Raw genomic sequence first — 23,036 nt, 5'->3', positions numbered from 1 at the left:
TCTTCGGATTCTGTGTCTCCCTCTCTCTCTGCCCCTCCCCTGCTCGCACTCTGTCTCTCTGTCTTAAAAATAAGTAAATATTAAAAGAAAAAAAGTTGGGTGCCTGGGTGGCTCGGTCGGTTAAGCAGCCGACTTCGGCTCAGGTCGTGATCTCACGGTTCATGAGTTCAAGCCCCGCGTCGGGGGCTGTGCTGACAGTTCAGATGCTGGAGCCTGCTTCCATTTCTGTGTCTCCCTCTCTCTCCGCCCCTGCCCTGCTCACGCTCTGTCTCTCTCTCTCTCTTTCAAAAATAAATAAACATTTCAAAATTTTTTTTAAAGAAAAGAAGTTAAAAAAATAACAATAACAAATGTGTGCGGGGGAGGGGCAGAGAGAGGGAGACACAGAACCCGAAGCAGGCTCCCGAGCTCCCGAGCTGTCAGCACAGAGCCCGATGCAGGGCCTGAACTCACAAACCGCGAGATCGTGACCTGAGCCGAAGTCAGACACCTAACCGACTGAGCCACCCAGTCGTCCCTGAACTTTTTCTTTTTAAGCTTATCGATTTATTTTGACAGAGAGACGGCACAAGTGGGGGAGGAACAGAGAGAGAAGGAGACTCCCAGGCAGGCTCCACATGGCACTGCCGGGGCGCAGAGCCCGATGCGGGGCTCCAGCCCACGAACCGTGAGATCGTGACCTGAGCCAAAGTCGAGAGTTGGATGCTCAACCGACTGAGCCACCTGGGTGCCCCATTTCCTGGACTCTTTTAAAGCACATTCCTGACCAGACGTCATTTTTACCCATCAGGACTTCGATGCACCTCTGACTTGTAAAGACTGAAAAACAAGCCATAAGGCACCACGCTGTTGTGAGCACAGTTGTGATGACCCAACAAAATTAACACGAGTCCTTCCTGCCATCCAACACCCAGATCATAGTCCGTTCCCCTGATTGGGGGGGTCTCTTTGCCGTTGATTCGTTTGAACCGGTGTCTAAACAGGATCCACACATCGTACTTGATCATGTCTCTTAAATCTTTTGTTCTCTTGGGTCCCCCTTCCTCTCAGCCAGCCATTTTTCTCCCAATAATTCACTAGAAACAAGGTTGCATGGCTCAGAGCGACCTACATGCCAGGTGTAGGACTGACTCAGCACAGCACACACCCCACACGCACACGAATCTCCCAGGGCCGCTGGGACGGGCGCCTCTGGGTTCTGGATTCTGGGCCCCACACTGCCGCTGTGGGGCCTCGTCTGTATGGTGAGGCTTTTTTTTTTTTTTTTTAATGTTTATTCATCTTTGAGAGACAGAGCATGAGCAGGGAAGGGGCAGAGAGAGGGAGACCCAGAATCCGAAGCAGGCTCCAGGCTCCGAGCTGTCAGCACAGAGCCCAACGCCGGGCTCGAACTCACGAACCGTGAGATCGTGACCTGAGCCGAAGTCGGACGCTCAACCGACTGAGCCACCCAGGCGCCCCCGCACTTGTCTTCTTGAACCCTCTCGCCGCACCCTTCGTAGCCTTCACCGTGTGAGTGCTTCACTGCCGGGGCTGAGGTAATTCCCAGGCACGTTCTTCTCTTTGATGCTACTGTAAATGAAACTGCTTCCGTGATTTCCTTTCAGATCGTCCATGGTTCATGTGCAGAAATGCAGCTGATTTTTGCGTGTTGACTCTGCGTCCCGCCCGTCTGCTGCAGTCATACTTAGTCCCGAACGTTGTGCGTGTGTGTAATCTTTGGGACTCACACTTATAAAATTATATGACAGATGACTTCACTTCTGCCTTCCCAGTGTGGATGACGGCTTTTTTCTTGCCTAACTGCTCTGACCAGAGCTCCCAGGACCGTGTTGAACAGAAGCGGTGAAAGCAGGCATCCCTACCTTATTCCTGATCTTAGAGGAAAAGCTTTAACTCTCACCATGAGTAGGATGCTTCCCGTGGGTTTTGATATATGGCTCCAATGATGTGGGACAGTTTACTTCTGTTCCTAGTTTTTTGAGTGTTTTTATCATGAACTTTTGTCAAATGCTTTGTCTACATCAGCTGAGATGATCACGTGGTTACCCCCTCCACTCTGTTGAGGTGACGTATTACACTGATCAATTTTCACATGTTGACTCTCCTTCCATCCCAGGAATAAATCCCACTTGGTCATGGTGTGAAGTCCTTTCAATATATTGCTGAATTCTGTTTGCTTGTATTTTGTTGAGGATTTTGCATCAATGTTCATAAGGGATGTTGGTCTGTAGTTTTCTCACAGTGTTCCTGTCTGGCTTTGGTAACAGGGTAATTCTGGCCTCGTAGGATGAGTTGGAAAGTGTTCCAAATTTTTTTGGAAAAGTTTGGGAAGGACTGGTGTTAATTCTTCTTTAAATATTTGTCAGAATTCACCTGCGAAGCCGACAGGTCCTGGGCTTTCCTCTGCTGGGAGATTTTTGATTAGTGATTCAGTCTCCATACCAGCTGTAGGTCTATTCAGACTTCCTGTGTCCCTGTGACTTAGTCTCAGCAGGGTCTGTGTTTCCAGGAATTTGTCCGTTTCATCTAAAGGGATCTGATTTGTTGGTGGACAACCGTCCACAATACTTTCTTACCATCCTTCTTATTTCTGTAGAATCGGTAATAATGTTCCTGCTTCGTTTCTGGTTTTAGTAATCTGAGACTTCTCTCTTTGTCTCTCAGCCCATGTATAGCTAGAGGTTTGTCAACTTTGTTGGTCTTGTCAAGAGGCAGCTTTTGGTTTCATGGATTTTCCCTGTTGTTTTTCCATTGTCTGTTTTGTTTATGTACGCTCTCACCTTTATCATTTCCTTCCTTCTGATGGCTTTGGGTGTAGTCTGCTCTTCTCCTCCTAGTCCATTAAGTAGTAAACTTCGGTTCCTGATTTGAAATCTTCTCTGTTTTAAGTGTGTTTGTAGCTACACATCTCCCCTAACTTCAGCATCACCTCCACTGTCTTCCCTAAGTTTTGTTTTGTTGTGTTTTCATCTTCACTTGTTCCTAAGTATTTTCTAATTTTCTTGTGATTTCTTCTTTGATCAATTGATTTAAGAGTGTTATTACTTAATTTCCACAAATTTGTGGATGTTCCCGTTTTCCTTCTTATGGACTCCTAACTCCATCCTGTTGCGGTCACAGAAGACACATCTTTTAAAACCTACCGAGATTCACCATGCGCTCTGACACGCGGTCTGTCCTGGAAGACGGCCGTGTGCGCGTGAGGAGAACGTGTGCGCTCGTGGCTGGGCGGGCTCTGTGTGTCTGTTGCGTCTGGCTGGTGGCTTGGGTTGCGTCCTCTTTCCCGGACTCCTCTTCGGTCTGTTGTTTATCCACCAGTGAGAGTGGGGGGTTCCGGTCACCACCACTGCCGGACCGTCTATCTCTCCCTCCGTTCCGTCAGTTTTCGCTCCATATATTTTGATGGTCTGTCGTTAGGTGTGTACGTGTTTGTAATTGTTATGTTTTCTTGTGTCGGGATTTCATCAACATGCACCGTCCTTTGTCTCTTGTAACCATTTTGAATTTAAGTCTGTTTTGTCTGGTATTTCCCTGCTCTCCTTCGGTGACCATTTGCCTGGACTGTGTTTTCCATTCTTTTACTTTCAGCCTGTTTGGGCCGTTGGATCTCAAGTGAGTCTCCTGTAGACAACCTGTGTTTGGATCTTGTGTTTTTATCCATTCTTCCAGTCTCTGTCTTTTAACCGGAGATTTTAACCCACTTACATTTAAGTAATTACGGATGAGGAGGAGGTCCTACCTAGTTCTCTGAGCAACTTTAAAGTAGTTTTTTTAAAGTCTGTGTCTACCGTATCTGCTGTTACACCTTTATCAAGAGGCAGTTCTCGTTGATTTACTTTTTTCCTTTGAATGGGCCACGCTTTCCTGCATCTTTGTATGCCTTGGGATTTTTAGTTGAACACCGGACATTTGCATCTGATAATGTGGTAACTCTGAAATCAGATCCTCCCCCTTCCCCAAGATTTACGTTTTTACTTGGATTGCTGTGGGCCGTCTCTGTGCTGAGGACCAGCCTGAGGGTAACTTGAGGTCTTCCTGGGTCTTTTTGAGACTTTCCCTGGACATGCAGGGTAACTTCCTAATTTCCCTTATACGTGCGTTTGCTTTTGAATGTACTTAACCTTTAATATTTAGTTCCCCAAACAGGAAAAAGTGAAAAATAAAAGGGGACTTGGGAGACACGGGTGCTCACCTTTTACATCCCCTGAAAGTTCCTCGGCTGGACGGGAGGGTCTTGCGACACGGGGGGTAGGGGGCGGGGGCGTCAACAGTGGTCCCCGCCTCTGTGTCTGCCTCCCTGTTATTAGAAGCAGCTGTCAGCCATCAGAGAACAAGTCCCCAGTATTTCTTTTTTTTTTTTTTTTAATTTTTATTTATTTTTGAGACAGAGACAGAGCATGAACAGGGGGAGGGTCAGAGAGACAGGGAGACACAGAGTCTAAGCAGGCTCCAGGCTCCGAGCTGTCAGCACAGAGCCCGATGCGGGGCTCGAACTCACAAACTGTGAGATCATGACCTGAGCCGAAGTCAGACGCTTAACCGACTGAGCCACCCAGGTGCCCCTAGTCCCCAGTATTTCAAGGACACGGTCCGTTTGCCCGCCTTGGTTGGGGGTGGGTATAGGTAGCTGCTACTGTGCTAAGGGCCGAAAAGAGCCACAATTAGCCACAGTTTCCCATCCCAGCCTTGTCCCCTGCAGCCTGTGCCACGCTGCCATCCTCCCTCGTCTCGTGGTGCCTGTGCTCCGGGCAGGACAACACTAGTCCTTTGACGCGAGGGCACGAGGTCCAGGGTGTGTGTCCTCCGGACGGCACCGCGCCCGCGCGGCCTCAGAGGGGCGGGAGACACTTCTGTGGGGAAGCATCGGGGAGGCCCCTTCAGCGCTGTTGCCTTGGGATCCCACGTCTTGTGAATTTGAGGACGTACAAAAGCCTTCGTCCTTAAAGGGGGTGTTGAGCTCCCAACTCTGGGGTTCCTCTTTCGTGTTTCTCTCAACAGGCTGCGAGTATTATTTGACTGCCTTCTGACTCCCTTTGCTGCTGTTCAGAAGTTTCTGTCATTTCTACCAGATGCTTCTTTCCAGCTGCACCGTCCTCTCGTGCTGGGCCTGCGTCTGGGGCTCAGCGGTTTCGTGTGACATGAACTTGGGCTGCTTTCGTTTGTCCCTTTGGGGATATATTGTGCTTTCTGGCTCTGGGGACACTTTTTTAGTGAGTTCTGAAACTTTTGCCTGACTTTCTCTTTGACCACGATCTCTTCTCCAGAATCCGTTACATCCTTCAGAGCGTCTCATGTAAAACATTTAGGGCCTCTCGTTGTATCTTCCGTATCTTTTTGCAATTTTCCGTCTCTTTGTGTGCTGCACGCTGGGTGACGTCTGGGGCCACGCCCCCAGCTCGCGAGATCTTTCGTGCCTGGAGTAGCTCTTGCACCTGTGTGTGTCCCGCGCTGGGCTTCTTTCCAGATGGATGTTTGTGCCTAATCATCCCTCGCTGGTGGGTCATTTCTCTTGGACGTTTCTGGCACTTTCATGATCTAGGACCTTGGGCGAATGAGCCCCTTGGGGCCTTTTTTCTGTTTTCAATAGTGAAAAGTGTTGCCCTCACGGCTTGATTTGATTTGTGGGAGGCCTGAGACCCTCCGGGGAGCTGGGAAGCTTCCTGCAGAGAGATCTGCTTCTGTGCTCCCTTATGCGGAGGGAGGAGGGACGCGCTGACCTTGAGGGCCCGCTCTGCACTTCCGTTCCGCACTTCCGGGGCCGCCGGCTGTCTCCTGACTCTGCCCGGGGGCCCTGCCTTTCCCAGCTCTTCACGCCCTCCCTTGGCCAGCTCCTCTTGGTCCCAGGACCAGTTCGATTGTTTCGATTGTTTGATTGTTTCGTTTGCTTCTTTGTGGCAGCGGGAGGAGGGAGGGGGAGCCGTGTCTCAGATGGAGGTCACGGGGGATTCAGGGTGCGGCCAGGGTGCAGTAGTCTGTGTGGGAGGACAACCCACCCCCCCCCCCCCCAGAGTGCCTGGGCAGACACGGAGCTGAGTTGGACTTCAGTTCTCAGCCCACCCTCTCTGCAGGAAGACCCCTCCTGGCCCTTCTCAGGGCCTTACCCTCTTGAGTGCTCAGCCCCGGCACCATCGCCGGCCTGTGGTTGCCGAGCACAGTGGACCGTTCTCGAGGTCCTCCCCTCTCCTGGACGTGCGGGCTCTGCGCCCTGACTCCCCGGGGCCCCGCGCCAGCCGTCCCCTGGGAGCCCAGAGTGCACGCTTCCGGCCACCTCATCTTCCAGCACGAGACAGCAGTGCAGATTCCACAGGAGCCTCAGCAGAGGACCCTCCCTCCCTCGGCCCCTCCCCTCCCTGGGCTGACCCAGCAGGACCACGGGCCGCGAAGGGGTCCACGTGGACAGTCCCGGGAGCACCATTAGGTGCTGCTTGCTGAGCATCTGCTGCCCTTACATCAAAATGAACCTGGACTTCATCCCCCTCTTACCACTTTGACCACGTCCCTGCGGCCCCGGCCTCGCTCTCCTCGGGGCTAGTGCGGCGGTCTCTCTCTCTTCCTGCTCCTGCCCCTGCCCCTACGCGCTGCTCTTGGAACCACCGGACGACCCCACGCAACGTACGCCGGTGAGTTATTTTCTGCTCAGAGCCCTCCCGCGATGGATGCTCCCTCCTCTCCTCACCTCACGAGGAGCAGAAGTCACCCGCTGCCCGGCCGACCGGGCCCTCCTGCGGGACTGCCGCTCCCCGTGCGGGCCACACGTGCCTCCCGGCTGCCTCCCCGACACAGCAGGGCCTTGGCCTCTAACTAGTCCCTGCTCGGGACGCCGCGAGCCTTCCTCCTGCGTCAGGGCTCGTGAGTGAGGGCGCCTCTGAACACCTTCCTGGAAGGGCACCCCACCACCAGCAGCAGTGTTTTCTGGGCCACGGCCTCCTTGCACAGAGCACCTTCCAACGTAGGATTTATTTACCGGCTTATTTTCCATCATCTGCCCACTCGAGTCCCCGGGGTGGCTGTGCGCGGTGTGTCGGCAGGGCGCTTCTGCAGAGGCTTCTCCGTGCTGACTTGTGCGCTAGAATCCGGAGCATCGCGGGGCAGCAGATGTTCGGACCCCAAAGAACGACACGCCTCACCCGAGGGGCCCCGGCCAGCCCCCCCGCCCCAGGGCGCCACGGGGAACTCTAGCAGTGTCTGCCCCCCTTCGGTGTCCCCGCGGGGCCTTCCACCTCCTGCAAATGGCACATGGCTTTGTCATTTGGCTGGAGCGTTCAGTCCCCCTTTGCAGGTTTAAGTCTGTAACCGCGTGAGGTGCTTGGGTCCATGGTATACTTTTGAGTTTTGAGCGCGGGTCTGGAGAACACGGTCAGCATGCTTAATCGTGTCCCGTTCATGATAATCCCATCAACGGCTTTGTGGTTCTGATTTTGTAGTTTGCGGTTTCCTCTGATTTAGGGGTCATGCTGGTTTTTCTCAGGTGATTGGTGAGTTTTGATTGTGAGTTCATGTTACTGTGGGAATTCTCTGAGTCCTGAGTCCACAGTGAGGCGTCCAGGGAAGATTTATGCTGCCGCCTTCCGAGTGCCCCAGGGTGTCCCCAAGGCCAGGACTCTTGAAGCAAAACTTGTGATTGTGGGTTTTTCAGATTTCCACTGAAATCTCAGACTTCATGCTGGTGTGAGTTTGGGCTTATATTTAGGAATTGTCAGAGGTAACTTTCTTCTTCTCCGTCAGCAGTCAAGTGCAAAGGAGGCCGTGCCCTCGTGAGGTTGCCTGTTTGCTCGTGCCTGCTCTGGGCAGGTGACCGGGAGAGCCTCCGACGCCCCGGCCTAAAGGGGCAGAGGGCCAGCCGCGTTGTCCCAGGTGCGGCCTGGCTCCTGCCACTCCTTACCTCGGCCTCCGAGAGACCCCCTGCTTTCCACCACCTCGCCAGCCCGTTACGCACACGTGTCGCCTACATCTAAGAGGTGTCCCATTTGCTCTAGTATTTTTAGGTGCTCGGTATCGGGACTCTTGTCAAACAGACAAAGTGAATTGAGTTCTTCGTTCATCCAGCAGGTATTGGCCATCTGTGCTGTGTGCCCGAGCTGTGCGGGCTGCCACCGTGGGCCTGCCCTCTACCGCAGCCTATTTCAGGGAGCCCTAGTGCCAGCTCCTGCCCAAGGGCAGACGCTCGGCTGAGACGCAGGGAGCCGAGCACGTGAGCGGCTCAGGCGCAGCCCCCAGAAGGTCGGACCTCCTTGCGTGGTCCAGGCCCTTCCCGGGCTCTCGGTGGGGCACGCAGGCTGGTACCCCACCCCTGGAAAGCGCTGGATCATGAAGTACCTCGGTTGTGCCCCAAGATCACGTGTCCAGAGGTCCACGGAGGACATCTGCTGAGAACATTTCACAGGCAAGTCTCCCCTCTTAGCGGATGCCCCCAGTCTATTCAGCAGGACACTGAGGCATCAGCAAGCGTCTGAGGTATTGGCTGAGAATCTACCCGCCGCTGGGGGAGAAATGGGTCACGGGCAACTGCTTTCACTGCTTCCTCCCCTAGGTCAAGGGTCAAGGTGACCGTTTGGATCTAAATCTGTTCTGGAGAGAAGGATGGGTCCAAGGAGGGTAGCAACAGTAGAGGGTGGAGGGGTCTGGGGTCAAGCTCACAGACAGGGGTGTCAGGGAGCAGATGACTGCCATCAGAGAAGGGGACGGGGCATTGCCGCCGGGGTGGGGGGGAGGGGCTGGGGGGGCCATCAGACCTCCTGTCAGTTAAAGGGCAAGGACAGAGAGCATGGAGCATGGACCCCGGGTGCCACAGCACGGTAGACGTGGAGCCCACGCCAGCAGCGGAGGGGGTCTCCCATGCGGAAGGAACGCTGGGAACAGGAAACGGGGAGAATCCTTTCTAGGCATGTGGCTACACAGGGGACACAGGAGCAGGAGGTCTCAGTGAGGAAGGGGAGGCCATGAGAAACACCCTCGGGATGGGAGAGAGACCTCGGCTGCCAAGCGTGACCGAGTAGGGGACAAGAGGAGAGTGTTTACAGGGTTGGCACCGAGTGAGTGCAAGGCTGGGTGTGGTGTCCCACACTAGGTACTTCTATGGGGTGTGGGTGGCTCGTCAGTGGGAGGTCTGGGCATGTGGGGGTCCAAGACTGCCACTGAGACAGAGTGGACAGGGGAGGTGGCCGACAGCCGGAAGGTGTGATCTTGATAAAATGGAGAGACAGAGGTGAGAAGGGTTTCTACATGGAAGTGTAGTGACCAAGAACTGGCAGGAGCATTGAGGGGACAGTGGACAGGAGTGGGGAGGTGGGAGGAGGGGAGGGAGGTGGACGGGAGGGGGGAGGGGGAGGGGGGAGGAGGGGAGGGAGGTGGGCGGGAGGGGGGAGGGGGAGGGGGGAGGGGAGGGAGGTGGACGGGAGGGGGGAGGGGGGAGGGGGACGGGAGGGGGGAGGGGAGGGAGGTGGACGGGAGGGGGGAGGTGGACAGGAGGGGGGAAGGGAGGGAGGTGGACGGGAGGGGGAGGGAGGTGGACGGGAGGGGGAGGGGGGAGGGGAGGGAGGTGGATGGGAGGGAGGTGGACGGAAGGGGGGAGGGGGGAGGGGAGGGAGGTGGACGGGAGGGGGAGGGGGGAGGTGGACGGGAGGGGGGAGGGGAGGGAGGTGGACGGGAGGGGGGAGGGGGGAGGGGAGGGAGGTGGACGGGAGGGGGAGGGGGGAGGCGGACGGGAGGGGGGAGGGGAGGGAGGTGGACGGGAGGGGGAGGGGGAGGGGGGAGGGGAGGGAGGTGGATGGGAGGGGGGAGGGGAGGGAGGTGGACGGGAGGGGGGAGGGGGGAGGTGGACGGGAGGGGGGAGGGGGGAGGGGAGGGAGGTGGACGGGAGAGGTGGGAGGAGGGGAGGGAGGTGGACGGGAGAGGTGGGAGGAGGGGAGGGAGGTGGACGGGAGGGGGAAGGGGGAGGAGGGGAGGGAGGTAGACGGGAGGGGGGAGGGGGAGGAGGGGGGAGGGTGATGGACAGACAGGATGGTGGGAAGGGAGGGGGAGGAGGGGGGTGTGTGGGCAGGAGGTAGGAGGAAGGGAGGGAGAGTGATGGATAGACAGGAGGGGGGAAGAAGAGAGGAGGTGGGTGGTTATTGGATCCGATTCCTCATGTGTCCAAGCAAGAGGAAGAATGTTCTGGTCCCAAGGAATGGAGAGCCGGCCTTCCCCATCTTCTGGCTGTTCCCTGAGGGACTAGCCCAGCCCCAGGGCTCAGGGACCCACCGAGGATCCATGCCAGTAGGATGAGGTTGGGACGTGCGACCTCAGTCAAGGGTTCAGGAGGGTGCCCAGTGAGCCCTGAGGGCATCTCCGGGAGGCCATGGGCCTTGGTGGTGAGTGTCCGGGGCAGGGACAAGCTGCCGGCAGGGGCACGCAGTGCTGCCCTTGTGAAGTCTCGGGGAGTGGGGGGGCCCTACTCTGGGGGCGGGAGCATGGCCTCGTACCTGCTCACGGTGCCCTTCCCAGGGCCCTTCCCGGAAATGGGAGACGAGGGCCCCTGCGGTCATGAAACAGTCTTTATTCAAGTGCAGGGAGATGGGTCATACGACAACGCCAAGGTGAGGGGTCAGTGCCTGCTCTCCTTATGCACCTGACCTGCGTGGCCTGCCGAGGCAGCCTGGCTGAGAGGGGCAGGCAGGGGTGTGGGCGCCTGGGAGGGCAGGTCCGAGGTATGTCATGCACGTGTGGCTTGGGGCTCTGGGCCCGGGGTGCGTGGCTCTCCTGCAGGTGGCCCAGCGGGCACCATGTACAAGTCGTCTGCGTGCAAGATGGCCTTGAACTATGGTGAACAGGGCAGGACACGGTTTACAGCAGAGACTCACCCACGAGAGGGGACCTCAGGACCGGGCGCCCGAGAGGAAAGCTTGCGGAAAGGAGGCACCTCTCCCGCTGTCCTGCTCCAGCAGCCTGAGGCACGTGTGTCAGCGGTGGAGCTCAGAGGGGTGATGGACGAAGCCCCGCCTGGCCCGCTGCACAACCAGGCTGGGCCACCACGTGGGGTCGAGGGGCCCGGGGCTCTGGTCTCAGACGCAGTTGTCGGGGACACACTCCGCCTCCTCCTCCAGCTCGGGGCAGGGGGTCCCGTGGTTGGCAGGCCGCACGCGGACGTAGCGAGTCCTGCTCTTGGCCCCTAGCTTCCCGCAGGGGCCCGCACACAGCCCCCAGGACGACCACAAGGAGACTTCGCAGTCCAGCGGCGTTTCTGGACCTGGACCGAGCACAGGAGAGGCCGTGAGCATGCGTGCGAGGTGCTTTGTGGCAGAAGGGGACCCCCGGGCGTGTGTTCGGTGCACAAGACCGGCTCCCACCTTCAGAGTCGTGAGGGGTGCTCGATTTTATCGGCGTGGTTTAGAGCAGGCTACAAAACCACCGATCGCACGGCCCAGGGAACACCACCAAGATGCCTCGAGGGAGCATCTCTGCGTCCACTGGCCGGGACTCTGGGAGGCCAACTCTGGCCCCTGGGGGCAGGGGGGACCCCGTGTTGAGAGATGTTCTGAAGGCAGCACAGGTTGGCCGGGGTCTCCGCTGCCCGCGGTGCTGGCTTTCAGAAGGCGACCACGGTCGGGGCCCCCCTTCACCACCCACACCATCCCCTTCGCCAGGGAGGGCGCAGAGAGATCCATTCAGTGGAATGTCCTGCCCTGTCAGCTGTGACATGGGCCACACACAGGCACACCACTGACAGGGGTCTCGGTCACGAGTGTCAAAGGCTTTCCCTTGCAAATGTCGGGCAAGAGTTAAATCTTCAGTCTGGAGTTTGAATCAACTAAATCCCAAATCTCTCAGAACCCCCACTGTCCTGCACCAAATGCACAGAACCCCCAGAACCCCATCTGTCATCTTGTACTGAATGCTCTGACCCCCTATAATCTCGTACTGGACACTCTGAGCCCCCAGACCCACGTCATCTTGTGCTCGATGCACGGAACCCCTGGGACCCACGTCGTCCTACACGGAGTGCTCAAACCTTGGTGTTCGAGTTTGCTCACAGACAGTGGCTCATATGACTCAGAGTGGGGCACCCTAAGCCCATCTGAGCAGTGACCTGGTCTGACTCCGTCCCCTGCACCCCTGTGCACCCCATGGGTGGCCTGGCCCCACCTGGCTAAGCGCACATCACCCCCAGGAGCCCGGCTTCCAATTCAGCACCTTTCTCCATCCTGCCGCCTGCCTCATCTCAAGTTGGGACTTCCGGGGTGTGTCCTGTGGGCTGGGCCTAGTCCCTGGATTACCGGCCCTGAGGGGTTGCGTGCAGGTGACCGGCCTGGCCTTGGGAAGTAGCTCGCGTTGAGGTGTTGTCGCTGCCGAGTCACAGATGGTGACTCTTGGGCGGTTTCTAGCCCCTTAGGATCCTTTGCTGTTTGTACCCGGTGGCCACTCACCATTAAGGGTTATTGTGCAGCTGACACCTAAGGGCCTCACGCACGGGGCTCCGTATTGGCGGCTGCCTGGTCACGGTCCCTGCGTGACCCGCACACCTGAATGGTGCTTCCGCCCTGTGCAGCCAGTGGGACGTCAGGGCCCCCCCCCCACCCCGGGAGTCGGAGCACTCGCACCCGGGATCACGGGCGTGCCGGCCGGGCACCTGCAGGCTCACCTGAGAGGCTGTCCGTGATCTCATTGCCCCCGCCCAGCGGGCCTGGGGCGGGCAGCACGAAGGTCCTGGGGTTCTGCCGGAGTCGCACCAGGGTCACTCTGGCGATGGGGGGCAGGGACTTCAGCCGGGGGTAGTAGAAGGAGTTTGCCGGGTGGCTGGGAGAGGAGGAGGTTATCTGTGGGGAGAGCAGGGGTCTCAGCACAGAACCCGCAGCACACGCTTGCAGTGGGCGGGCCCAGGCTCTGGAGCGTCGGGTGGGGCGGGGTCAGGAAACCCCGCCCCCTCCGAAGGCCGCCAGCTCCTGGGGGCGGGGCGCGTGGCCTCAGGCTGCGTAGGCTCCGAGGGGTGGCGCAGGCTGCGTGGACCGGGGGCGGGGCACAGGCTCTGGGGGTGCGAGGCCGCAGGCTGTGTGGAGCGGGGGAGGGGGCTGGGAGGCCGCAGGCTGGGAATCAACCAGGAAGGGCTGGGCCCTCCTCCCCCACCTGCGGGCCCCCTGCAGACGGGCCCTCTTCTAGTCTGGGGGGGGAGGGGGTCCAGGGCCAGCAGGGTCGTCCCGTCCCTCACCTCCTCACCTCCGTCACCGTGTCCTGCGGGATGGTGGCGAAGTTGGGGGAGGAGAAGGTGAAGCCACTGTCCGTGCCAGCGTCGTAGGGGTACAGGTCGACCTCGACCTGCTCCCTCCAGCGGTCCCCGTCACACAGGTCCAGACTGTCCACGCCCACGAACCAGTCGGGGCTGGGCACGATTCGGACCACGAACGAAACCTGCAGGGGCGGGGTGGAGGGGACGGGGCGGGCGCTTAGCGACCCCCCCCCCCCCCCCGCAGCCCCGCCCCGGCCTCCCGGGACCACGAAGGCCACCCTGGGGGGCGGGGCGGGCGCTCAGCGAGCCCCTCCCCCCTCCCCGCGGCCGCCGGCTCACCAGCGAGTGCCTGGCGTGGGCCTCCAGCTCGGCGGACGTGTGCCCGGTGCCGCTGGGCACGGCGGGCGCCGAGAACACCTCGTGCACGCTCTGCAGCTTCTCTCCCGCCGCCTCCAGCTCCCGCATCAGCGCCCAGGCCTCGCCCCGCTCGGCGAAGTCCCTCAGCCCGTCGCTCACGTACTGGTTCTTTCTCCACATGCTGTAGTCCGAGCTGTGCGCCGCCCCTGCGCGTGCGTCCGGCGGGGTGAGCCGACGCCGGGCCACCGGGGCACCGCGCAGGGGCCACTCTGGTCGCCCCTCCTGCCGCCCCCCCAGGGCCCCGCCGTCCAGCAGTCGGCCCGGCGCTGAAGGCAATGGGATGGGAGTGCCCCCCCACCCCAGCTGAGAAGTGTGGTGCAGCCGTCGTGTGACCGGCCCCTCCAGGAGGGGGGCCGCTGCTGGACAGGCAGGAACGGGCGGCGGGGGCTGCGCTTACCCAGCAGGGACGACCACTGTGCGGGGGGCCGGAACAGGGGGTACTGCTTGGGGAAGGCCGTCTGGCTCCACTTGCCCGTGAAGGTGAGGCTGTACTTGGCCAGCGGTCGGGCTGTGCAGACAGACTCCGCCCCCAGCGGCTGGCTCGCCGCGGACCCCAGTGTGGCCAGGAGGAGAGCCCAGAGGGCCCTGCCCCAGGTGGTGGCCTGACTTGGGTCTCCCATGACCTAGGAGCAGAGGGAGAACCCGGCGCGCCGGTCCCGCTGGTCCCGGGAGCAGGGACCTCCGGAGTGCAGCGCCCCCCCCCCCCCCCCCCCAGTATCCCTGCCCGCTGCCCCACCCCGGGCTCGGGCTCAGGCTCAGACCCCATCCCCGAAAGCAGCTGTGTCCGGTTACAGGCGGATTCCCGGCGCCCCTACGGGAGGCCGGGCGCCTGGCAGGTTTGGAGCCCGGGCTGGGTTGCGCCAGCAGCCCGCTCTGCAGCCGCGGGGATCCCCGAGCGCCACTCCTCAGGGCTGCCGTCAGAGGGAGTCCCGGGAGCCGGGAAGGGAAACTTTGGGCTCGCTGCGCCCAGAACTACACAGCAAACTCACGCCTCCGTCTTGGGGTGCTGCTAGCTGCTGCACCCGGGGAGGAGCCCGGAGGCCCGGCGTCTCCGGATGGGGACAGAGGCGCACGCACACGCAGTACTCACCCAGCAGGCGCGGCGGAGGGCGGGTGGCGGGGGTGCGGGCAGCCGATGGTCGCGGCAGGAGCCCCGAGCTGCAGTTCACACGCAGGACAGCGCCCGGCTGGCCGGTGAGGCCCGGGCCCTGCACCGCAGCTGCGGAGCCGCGGAGAGATCTGCCGCGGAGAGGGGAGAGGGGAGAGGGGGCGCCTCGACCTCGGCCCGCCCTCGCTCTGAGGCTGAGCAGATGCTTCTCTGGCGCTGAGGTCACTCTCCTCCCGCGGGCGCCTGCCACTTGCCGCACCCCTTTCTTTGTCTTTCCCTCCCGCCTCCCCGCCCTCCTCTCCTCTCCCTCCCGCTCCCCCTTCCCAACAAACCCTTCTTAGTGTCTCCCTGGAGTTGGAGGTGGGGGGCGGGGGTGGCCAGCGTGTTACACCCTCAGGGCAGGGTGGGGACCTGAGGGGCCGCATTCCTGGCCCCACATGAGTCCACGTGCGCCTGCCGGAGAGGGGCTGGAGAAGTGGGGGCTCCCAGCTCGGGGACCCCTGGCCTTGGGGCTCTGCGTTTTGGTGAACACAGCCCGTCAGAGTACACGGCTGCTGTCCACACCGCTGGCGGGGGGCCTCCTGATGCCCTCCCTCCAGAGGGGAGTCAACCCCGTGGGAAGGGTGGTCCCACTTCCAGAAAGGCTGGCTGGGGCAGGGAGGCGGCCCACGGGGGCGCCTGGCTAACAGACTCTGAAGGTGGTCACTGCCCACTGTCAGGAAAGCAGAGCCCTCGTCAGGTGCCTGGGAGCAGAAGGGGAGCCAGCATTGTGGGGACGCCCAGGGGGCGTCTGAGCTCCAACAGAAAGCTTTTTGGAACCTTGTTAATATTTCACACATGTGGGGAGGGATGGAATAAATAGAATCAACCAGAATAGAATGCAAACAAAAACGAATGACCTAACCTGTATTTCAAGTAAATAACACAGCCACAGAGAGGCAGCCCGATGCCCACGGAAAATGGAGGTCCTCAGGCCAAAGACAGATTCTAATTCTGGTTTTCAAACTGTCCGCTCTTAAAAATGCTGAGAACCCAGAGAGCTGCTCTCTGCGTGGGTTGTATCTGTCCGTGCTGTCCGTGCTTACCACGTTTGAACTCATCCAAAAGGTTCACAATCTGCCTTAATTCGAGTACAGATGAGATACATTAACGTAAACGGCATGATGTTTCCTGGAAAACAACTCTACTTTCCAGAAGGAGAACCTGCTTGAGAAGAGCAGCCTGGTTCTCCGTTGGCACAGACCCTCTTGCGCCTGGCTCTCCTGCAGGACAGCTGGCCTGCTGCACGTGTCCCCGCTCCGCTGACCGGACTCGCGGTGTTGGGTGGCTCTGTGCAGAGCCCGGCTGGGCGAGGACAGGCCCTGCAGCCTCGGGAGGGTCCTGCACCTGTGGGACGGAACCGAACCCAAGGTCGGGTTGAGAAGCAGCGGCCTGCTCCAGGAGAGGATCGCGTCTCTCCTGCTGTGGTTTGCTCACGCGCTGTCCGGCGGTGGCGGTGGCCTCGGGCTTGCCCTCCTGTCCCAGCACCCCCGCGCCACGTGGAAGGCCTCTGCAACCCAGGGATCCCCCCGCCCCACCCCGGGGATGTGCAGCAGGGAGACCCGACCCGAGGGCTCCGGGGCCCCGGCTGGCTTGCTGGGAGGGCCTCCCTCCCTCTGCAGTGGCCTGCCTCCCAAGAGCACGATGGGACACGTGGGAAGGGGCATAGAAGAAGGCTGAGGATAGATGACCTGTGGCCCCTTGGCCTCCGTGGGGCCTGGGGGGGGAGCCCGGCCTGTAGGGAGTCAGCTGCAGGGCCCTCTGCTGCCAGACTCTTCCTCTGAAAACCCGGGCGCCCTGTGTCCCTTTTCTCCGGAGATGCCCCTACAGACCCCTCGTTGGATACCCCTGCTGAGGCAGCCCCACCCCACCCTTACCAAGGAAGAGTCATCCATTCATGAGCGCTGGAAGGGCACCTCCACCGTCACAGTGCTGGGGGCACAGAAATGACTCTGATGACAAAGCCCAACTCCCCAAGGATGCGGGGGCGGGGCAGACAGGATACCTCTGTAGATCCGACTCTGTTACTAGGTGAGGACTGGTTAATTGGTTGACACTAATGCAAGGTCCTTCCCGGTCAGTCACTCCTTAACTGGTTCAGGGCAGTGGGGCTCAGGACTATGGCTATTGGTCAGGTCTCCACACTCTGACCCTCCCTGTCTGCACTCCCCCCCTCTTTGTCTGCACCCCTCCTCCTCCTTGTCTGCACTCCTCCTCCTCCTTGTCTGCACCCCTCCCCCTCTTTGTCTGCACACCCCCTCCTCCTTGTCTGCACTCCCCCTCCTTATCTGCACCCCACCCCTCCCTGTCTGCACCCCTCCCATCCCTGTCTGCACCCCTCCCCTCCTTGTCTGCACCCCCCACCCTCCTTGTCTGCACCACTCCCCTCCCTGTCTGCACCCCTCCCCTCCTTGTCTGCACCTCCCACCCTCCTTGTCTGCACCCCTCTCCCTCCTTGTCTGCACCCCTCCCCCTCCTTGTTTGCACCCCACTCCCCTCCTTGTCTGCACCTCCCACCCTCCTTGTCTGCACCCCTCTCCCTCCTTGTCTGCACCCCTCCCCTCCCTGTCTGCACCCCCCACCCTCCTTGTCTGCACCCCTCCCCTCCTTGTCTGCACCCTTCCCCTCCCTGTCTGCACCCCTCCCCTCCCTGTGTGCACCCCTCCCCCTCCTTGTCTGCATCTCCCACCCTCCTTGTCTGCACCCCCTCCCTCCTTGTCTGCACCGCTCCCCTCCCTGTCTGCACCCCTCCCCTCCCTGTATGCACCCCCACCCTCCTTGTGTGCACCCCTCCCCTCCATATCTGCACCCTTCCCCTCCCTGTCTGCACCCCCCACCCTCCTTGTCTGCATCTCCCACCCTCCTTGTTTGCACCCCCACCCTCCCTGTCTGCACCCCTCCCCTCCCTGTCTGCATCCCTCCCCCTCCTTGTCTGCACCCCTCCCCCTCCTTGTCTGCACCCCTCTCCCTCCTTGTCTGCACCCCTCCCCTCCCTGTCTGCACCCCTCCCCCTCCTTGTCTGCACCGCTCAACCCCTCCCGGTCCTTGTGTGCACCTCCTGTGCTCTCTGTGGTCGCCCTCACTTGCCCCAGGGGCAGGGTGGTCTTCTGTGCACCTGACTCCCCAGGCCTGTCTGTCCTCCGCTCTAAATGGCTGCAGCAGGCTCACCTTATCCCCTGACCCCCACCTCAGGTGCCTGTTGTAGCTCAAGCTGGCCTAAAGCACGGGACGGACATTCCAGGGGGACCTCGCTGCTGAGGGTTGACTTGGGGCAGATGTGAAGCCCTTTGCAGCCGGGGTGGGGGCCGTGGTTTGTGCAGCTCACACTGGCCCTCGAGGGATGTGAGGGGCTCCCAGAAGTCTGTGTTTGCGCGAGGACGGGCCTGGCTGGCAGCGGAGGGCTGGGCAAGCTCGGTGTCCTCATCATCCTCTGTCCCCACCCCCCCCCACCCCCCCCCCCGGGGCTGTGGCCCTGCCACAGGGTCCCAGAGCCCGGGATGCCCCGCGGGCTTCGTCACCTTTCCATTTGGATTCTGGCTGAGGAGCTCTCGACGCCTGATGCAACAAGGACTCTTTCAGGGCCTTTGCCGGGTGTGGCGCAGGCCCGCCTGGAACCCCACCCGGGGACGGGCTGTCTCCACCCGAGCACACAGACCAGCGCTGGTGTCTGGCTCCCCAGGGGGATCCCGCCAGTCACACAGGCACACATTTGTTTGCTCGTTTGCCCGCTCACCAGGCAGTTACCAAGGGCCTCGTTCCGGCCAGACACCACAGACTCTGAACACACATCCTTTCCGATGGCTGCCTCAGTCCCGGAGGGCCGAATATTCCGGCAACAGCCCGGTAGTCTAGGGGTTCTCCCCGCCGTGCTGGACACTCCCAGCTTGTTCCGCCTCAGGGCCTTTGCACTGGCAGCTCCCACTACCTGAAAGACTCCTCCCTGTGTGTAAGTCCCAGGGAACACCTCCTGGCTTCCCGGGCCCCCGTGGAGCTCTGTCTCACCCCATCACATCCCGGCTTTGTGTTTAATCAGGGCCCCTGCAGGGCAAGTCGGACTAATGCAAGCAGGCGGGGATGCACCACAGGGCCTGGCTTCCAGAGCAGCGAGGAAGGCAGTCGCTGAGCTTCGAGGAGTGACTTCCAGGGCCCGCCCCACGCCCCACCCGCCTGGGGACCTGAGCCCACCTGCCTCCCTCCTCCCGCTGAGCTCCGTTCTGGATCCAGATTTCTCCAAGCACTTCCTGTACGCGCCGCCTGAATCTCTCTGGGAATCCTGGGTCCTGGGTTGAGCTTTGCAGAAGGCCCCGGAAGGGGTAGGTGCTCGGCAGCGGAGCCCCACACCCACAGCCCCCGGGCCTGCTCTTCCCTCGCGCGGAGCCAGAGGGGGCCTTGTCTGGTGGGGGCCCTGCAAACCAGACCCCTGGTGACCAAGCCTGACTTGCAGGGGGCCAGCGTGCCCAGGGGTCCCTGGGGACTTCACGGTGACACCTGCAGGCCCGCTTTCTTGAGGGGCCGGGGCCGTGGCTGCTGACCTGACCGTGGGGTGCAGACACCTCTCCGAGACCCTGCTCTCAGTTCTGTTGGGTGCGGTGTGCCCGGAAATGGAATCGCTGGGTCATACGGCGATTCTGTGTTTCATATTTTGCGGAGCCTCATGCCGTTTTCCACGGCGGCTGCACCAGTTTCCATCCCCACCGACGGTCCACAGGCTCCCGGTTTCCTGTGTCTTCACCAGGCTGAGGTGTTTTAACTTGTCCGCCCCCCACTTCAGCTCGAGTAGCCTGAAATGAACAGTCCACGCTCGTGGTGAAACCCAGCCCCCCGGGTGGAGCCCTTTCGAGGCAACGTTCCTAGAAAAGTGTCATCGCACCTGCCTGTTGGTTTCCTGGGAGACCCCACGGGGCTGTCTGCATCTGACTAGACTCAGAGCTGACCCAGTAAGAAAAGTCTTTTCCCCAGAGGTGAAGGTTGAAGACAAGTCCAGGCAATTAAAGAACTTTGCATTTGCCTGGGGCGGTGGATAACGGGACACTAAGCAAAATGCGGAAGAGGAACATCTGAGAGATGGGATGTCCCCAGGGAGCTATGGAGAACGCCAGTGCGTTCCCGGGGATCTAGAAGGCCACACGGATTCCTAGGGTGGGACATGATCAGGAAGGGCCTGAGAAGGCCCCAGACCTGTGAGCAGCCTCGAGGGTCCGCGTAAGTAGTCACCCGTCGCACCGAGGGCCACCACGGCCAGCACCGCACAGAACAGGAAGCAACGCGACAGCACGGTCCCGGACAGTTAGCGGAGTCTCTGTCCAGTTATTACCTGGCCGCTAAGCTAATGAAGCAGCGGCTTAGTGGCCACGTGTGGCAAAAACACAGCTTTTACAGAATTAATTCAGAAAAGTCACGAAACAGGCAACGAAAGCAACAAACTCTGAGGAGCGGCTAGGGTTCGACTTCACGATCGCCACATTATATTATTTGAAATGTTCAGCTTTCATCAAAAATTGATGAGACGTGCGAAGACACGTGAAGCCATGGCCCGTACGCTGGGGGGAAGGCAGTTAATGGAAAGCGTCCCTGACGAACCCCAGGGCTGGACTCGCCAGACACGAGCGTAGACAGCCTTCGGCGCGTTCAAAGAACTGAATGATGCCCGGAGAAGTAAAGTTTGAGAACGCGGTTTCACCAAACGGAGATTCCCGGGAACGAACAGAACTTAGAACCAAATGCACGTTCTGGAGCTGAGAAGGGCACGGACCGAACCGAGAATTTGCCGGAGCTGGTCCACGGCGGGTGAGCAGGCGGCATAAAGAATCAGCGAGAAGAAATAGGTCGACCGGGATTGCCCAACCTGAGAGTGAAGAAAGCTGAACAGAGGCTCAGAGGCCCAGCAAACATGCCCGCGGTGCACGACCCAAGTCCCGGGAGAGAAGGGAGGCGCGGGCAGAAGCAGGACCGGAGGAAGTAACAGCCAGACTTCCCCACGCTGATGAAGACAGTGATGTGGGCAGCCAAGAACCCGCTGACTCTGGGGGGAGGGGTGCGGCCAAGAACCCGCTGACTCTGGGGGGAGGGGTGCGGCCAAGAACCCGCTGACTCTGGGGGGAGGGGTGCGGCCAAGAACCCGCTGACTCTGGGGGGAGGGGTGCGGCCAAGAACCCGCTGACTCTGGGGGGAGGGGTGCGGCCAAGAACCCGCTGACTCTGGGGGGAGGGGTGCGGCCAAGAACCCGCTGACTCTGGGGGGAGGGGTGCGGCCAAGAACCCGCTGACTCTGGGGGGAGGGGTGCGGCCAAGAACCCGCTGACTCTGGGGGGAGGCAGGGGAAGGCGCAGCCAAGAGCTCTCTGACTCCGGGGGTGGGGGGGGTGCGGCCAAGAGCCCACTGACTCTGGGGGGAGGGGTGCGGCCAAGAGCCCGCTGACTCTGGGGGGAGGGGTACGGCCAAGAACCCGCTGACTCTGGGGGGAGGGGTGCGGCCAAGAACCCGCTGACTCTGGGGGGAGGGGTGCGGCCAAGAACCCGCTGACTCTGGGGGGAGGCAGGGGAAGGCGCAGCCAAGAGCTCTCTGACTCCGGGGGTGGGGGGGGTGCGGCCAAGAGCCCACTGACTCTGGGGGGAGGGGTACGGCCAAGAACCCGCTGACTCTGGGGGGAGGGGTACGGCCAAGAACCCGCTGACTCTGGGGGGAGGGGTGCGGCCAAGAACCCGCTGACTCTGGGGGGAGGGGTACGGCCAAGAACCCGCTGACTCTGGGGGGGGGGGTATAGAGAGCTGCACACACAGGTGCATCCTAATCAAACCACCGTCGTGAGCCAGAGACAGGGAACCTCAAAGGCAGCAAGAGAGAAGCGCGTCCCACCTAGGAGGGGTCCCCAGGCAGGTTCCCAGCTGACTCCTTTCCAAACAGCAACTGCAGAGATCAGAGGCAGCAGGATGGCCCGCTCAAGGTGCTGAAAGAAAACGGTGGCAACCAAGGGGTCTACGCGTGAAGACTGCATTTCAAACATCAAGGAGAGGGGCGCCTGGGCGGCTCAGTGGGTCAAGCGTCCGACCTCGGATCAGGTCATGATCTCCGTGGTCCGTGAGTTCGAGCCCCGCGTCGGGCTCCGTGCTGACGGCTCAGAGCCCGGAGCCTGCTTTGGATTCTGTGTCTCCCTCTCTCTCTCTGCCCCTCCCCTGCTTGTGCTCTGTCTCTCTCTGTCACTCAAAGATAAATAAATGTTAATTTTTTTTTTTTTTAATGAAGGAGAAATGAAGACATTCCTGGGTAAACAAAACCAGAATTCGTCACCAGGAAACCTGGCCTACAGACATACTAGAGGAGTCAGACCAAAACGAAAGGGGTGCAGACTGTAGCTCATACGCGCGCCGGGACGGCCGGCGGCCGAGGGCAGGACAGAAGACGGTATAGTTATCGTCTGTAGGGCTTCCCTTCCTCCTATCTGATTTCGCGGACAACTGCAGGGGGCAACGGTTAAAACAGCTACATGCCTTGATGGGCAAATGTGCGCGCGCGTGATTTGTACGCCGATGATAGCGCTAAGGGAGGCGGGAACAGAGCCGTGTACAGGCACAGTTTCTGGCGCACTACTGAGATTAAAGTGGTCAGGAACGGGTTTGTTAGAAATTAAGATATCCATGATAGCTCCCAGGGAAACCACTAAGAAAATAAATTTTAAAAACACAGTGAAACAGGGGCGCCTGAGGTGCGGTCGGTCGAGCATCTGACTTTTGATTTCGGCTCAGGTCACGATCTCGGGACGGTGGGGTCAAGGCCCACGTTGGGCTCAGCGCAGAGCACGGCAGCCGCTTGGGCTTCTCTCTCTCCCTCTCCTCCTGCCCCTCCCTCGCTCACGTGCGCGCACTCTCTCTCAAATAAAAAAAATGAAATAAAATAAAAACTCAGTCAAAGAAATGATGAACTCAAACGGGACCCTAAAAGACACCTGTTTAGTACAAAAGAAGCCCATATGAAAGAACGGAACAGAAAAGATAGCCTACGTGTAGAAAACGGGTAAAACGCAGAGCAACTCCTACCCTATCAGTTAAAGATTCAATACAAACTGAGTGTCGACTCAACCCTTCGGTTGAAAGGCGGCCGGTGGCAGAGTGCGCGAGAGGGAGGCGCGGTCCCCCCGCGCGCGGCCTGCGGGACACGGGCGTCAGGCGCAGAGACGAGAACGGGTTGAAGCGTGAGGGTGGAAGGCCCCGTGCAAACGGCAGACACAAGAGCCGCAGAGACCTTAGGACGAAACCGCGACTAGAGACGGGGGGCG

General features: G+C 60.1%; 2 protein-coding genes across 2 annotated transcripts in view; both read right to left on the bottom strand.

Annotated features, from left to right (window-relative positions):
• LOC123596299 (transmembrane emp24 domain-containing protein 11) overlaps nt 1-15,819 on the bottom strand; it is a 39,909-nt gene extending 24,090 nt beyond the window's left edge. Inside the window, exon 1 of the mRNA XM_045474856.1 lies at nt 15,812-15,819. The gene's annotated coding sequence lies outside the window, so the exon portion shown is untranslated. The remainder of the gene's footprint in view (nt 1-15,811) is intronic.
• Nucleotides 10,518-14,999, bottom strand: SPON2 (spondin 2). The gene is made up of 6 exons (XM_045474854.1): nt 14,709-14,999; nt 14,016-14,241; nt 13,541-13,764; nt 13,192-13,383; nt 12,620-12,794; nt 10,518-11,227 (listed from the first exon to the last, which is right to left on the bottom strand). The coding sequence occupies exons 2-6, from the start codon at nt 14,236-14,238 to the stop codon at nt 11,043-11,045; spliced, it is 999 nt and encodes a 332-aa protein (XP_045330810.1). The 5' UTR covers nt 14,239-14,241; nt 14,709-14,999; the 3' UTR covers nt 10,518-11,042.
• Nucleotides 15,820-23,036: the final 7,217 nt, after the last annotated feature.

The sequence above is a fragment of the Leopardus geoffroyi genome, chromosome B1 (genome assembly GCF_018350155.1).
Source record: "Leopardus geoffroyi isolate Oge1 chromosome B1, O.geoffroyi_Oge1_pat1.0, whole genome shotgun sequence".
Lineage (NCBI taxonomy): Eukaryota > Metazoa > Chordata > Mammalia > Carnivora > Felidae > Leopardus > Leopardus geoffroyi.
This window is presented reverse-complemented; position numbering and strand designations above follow the sequence as displayed.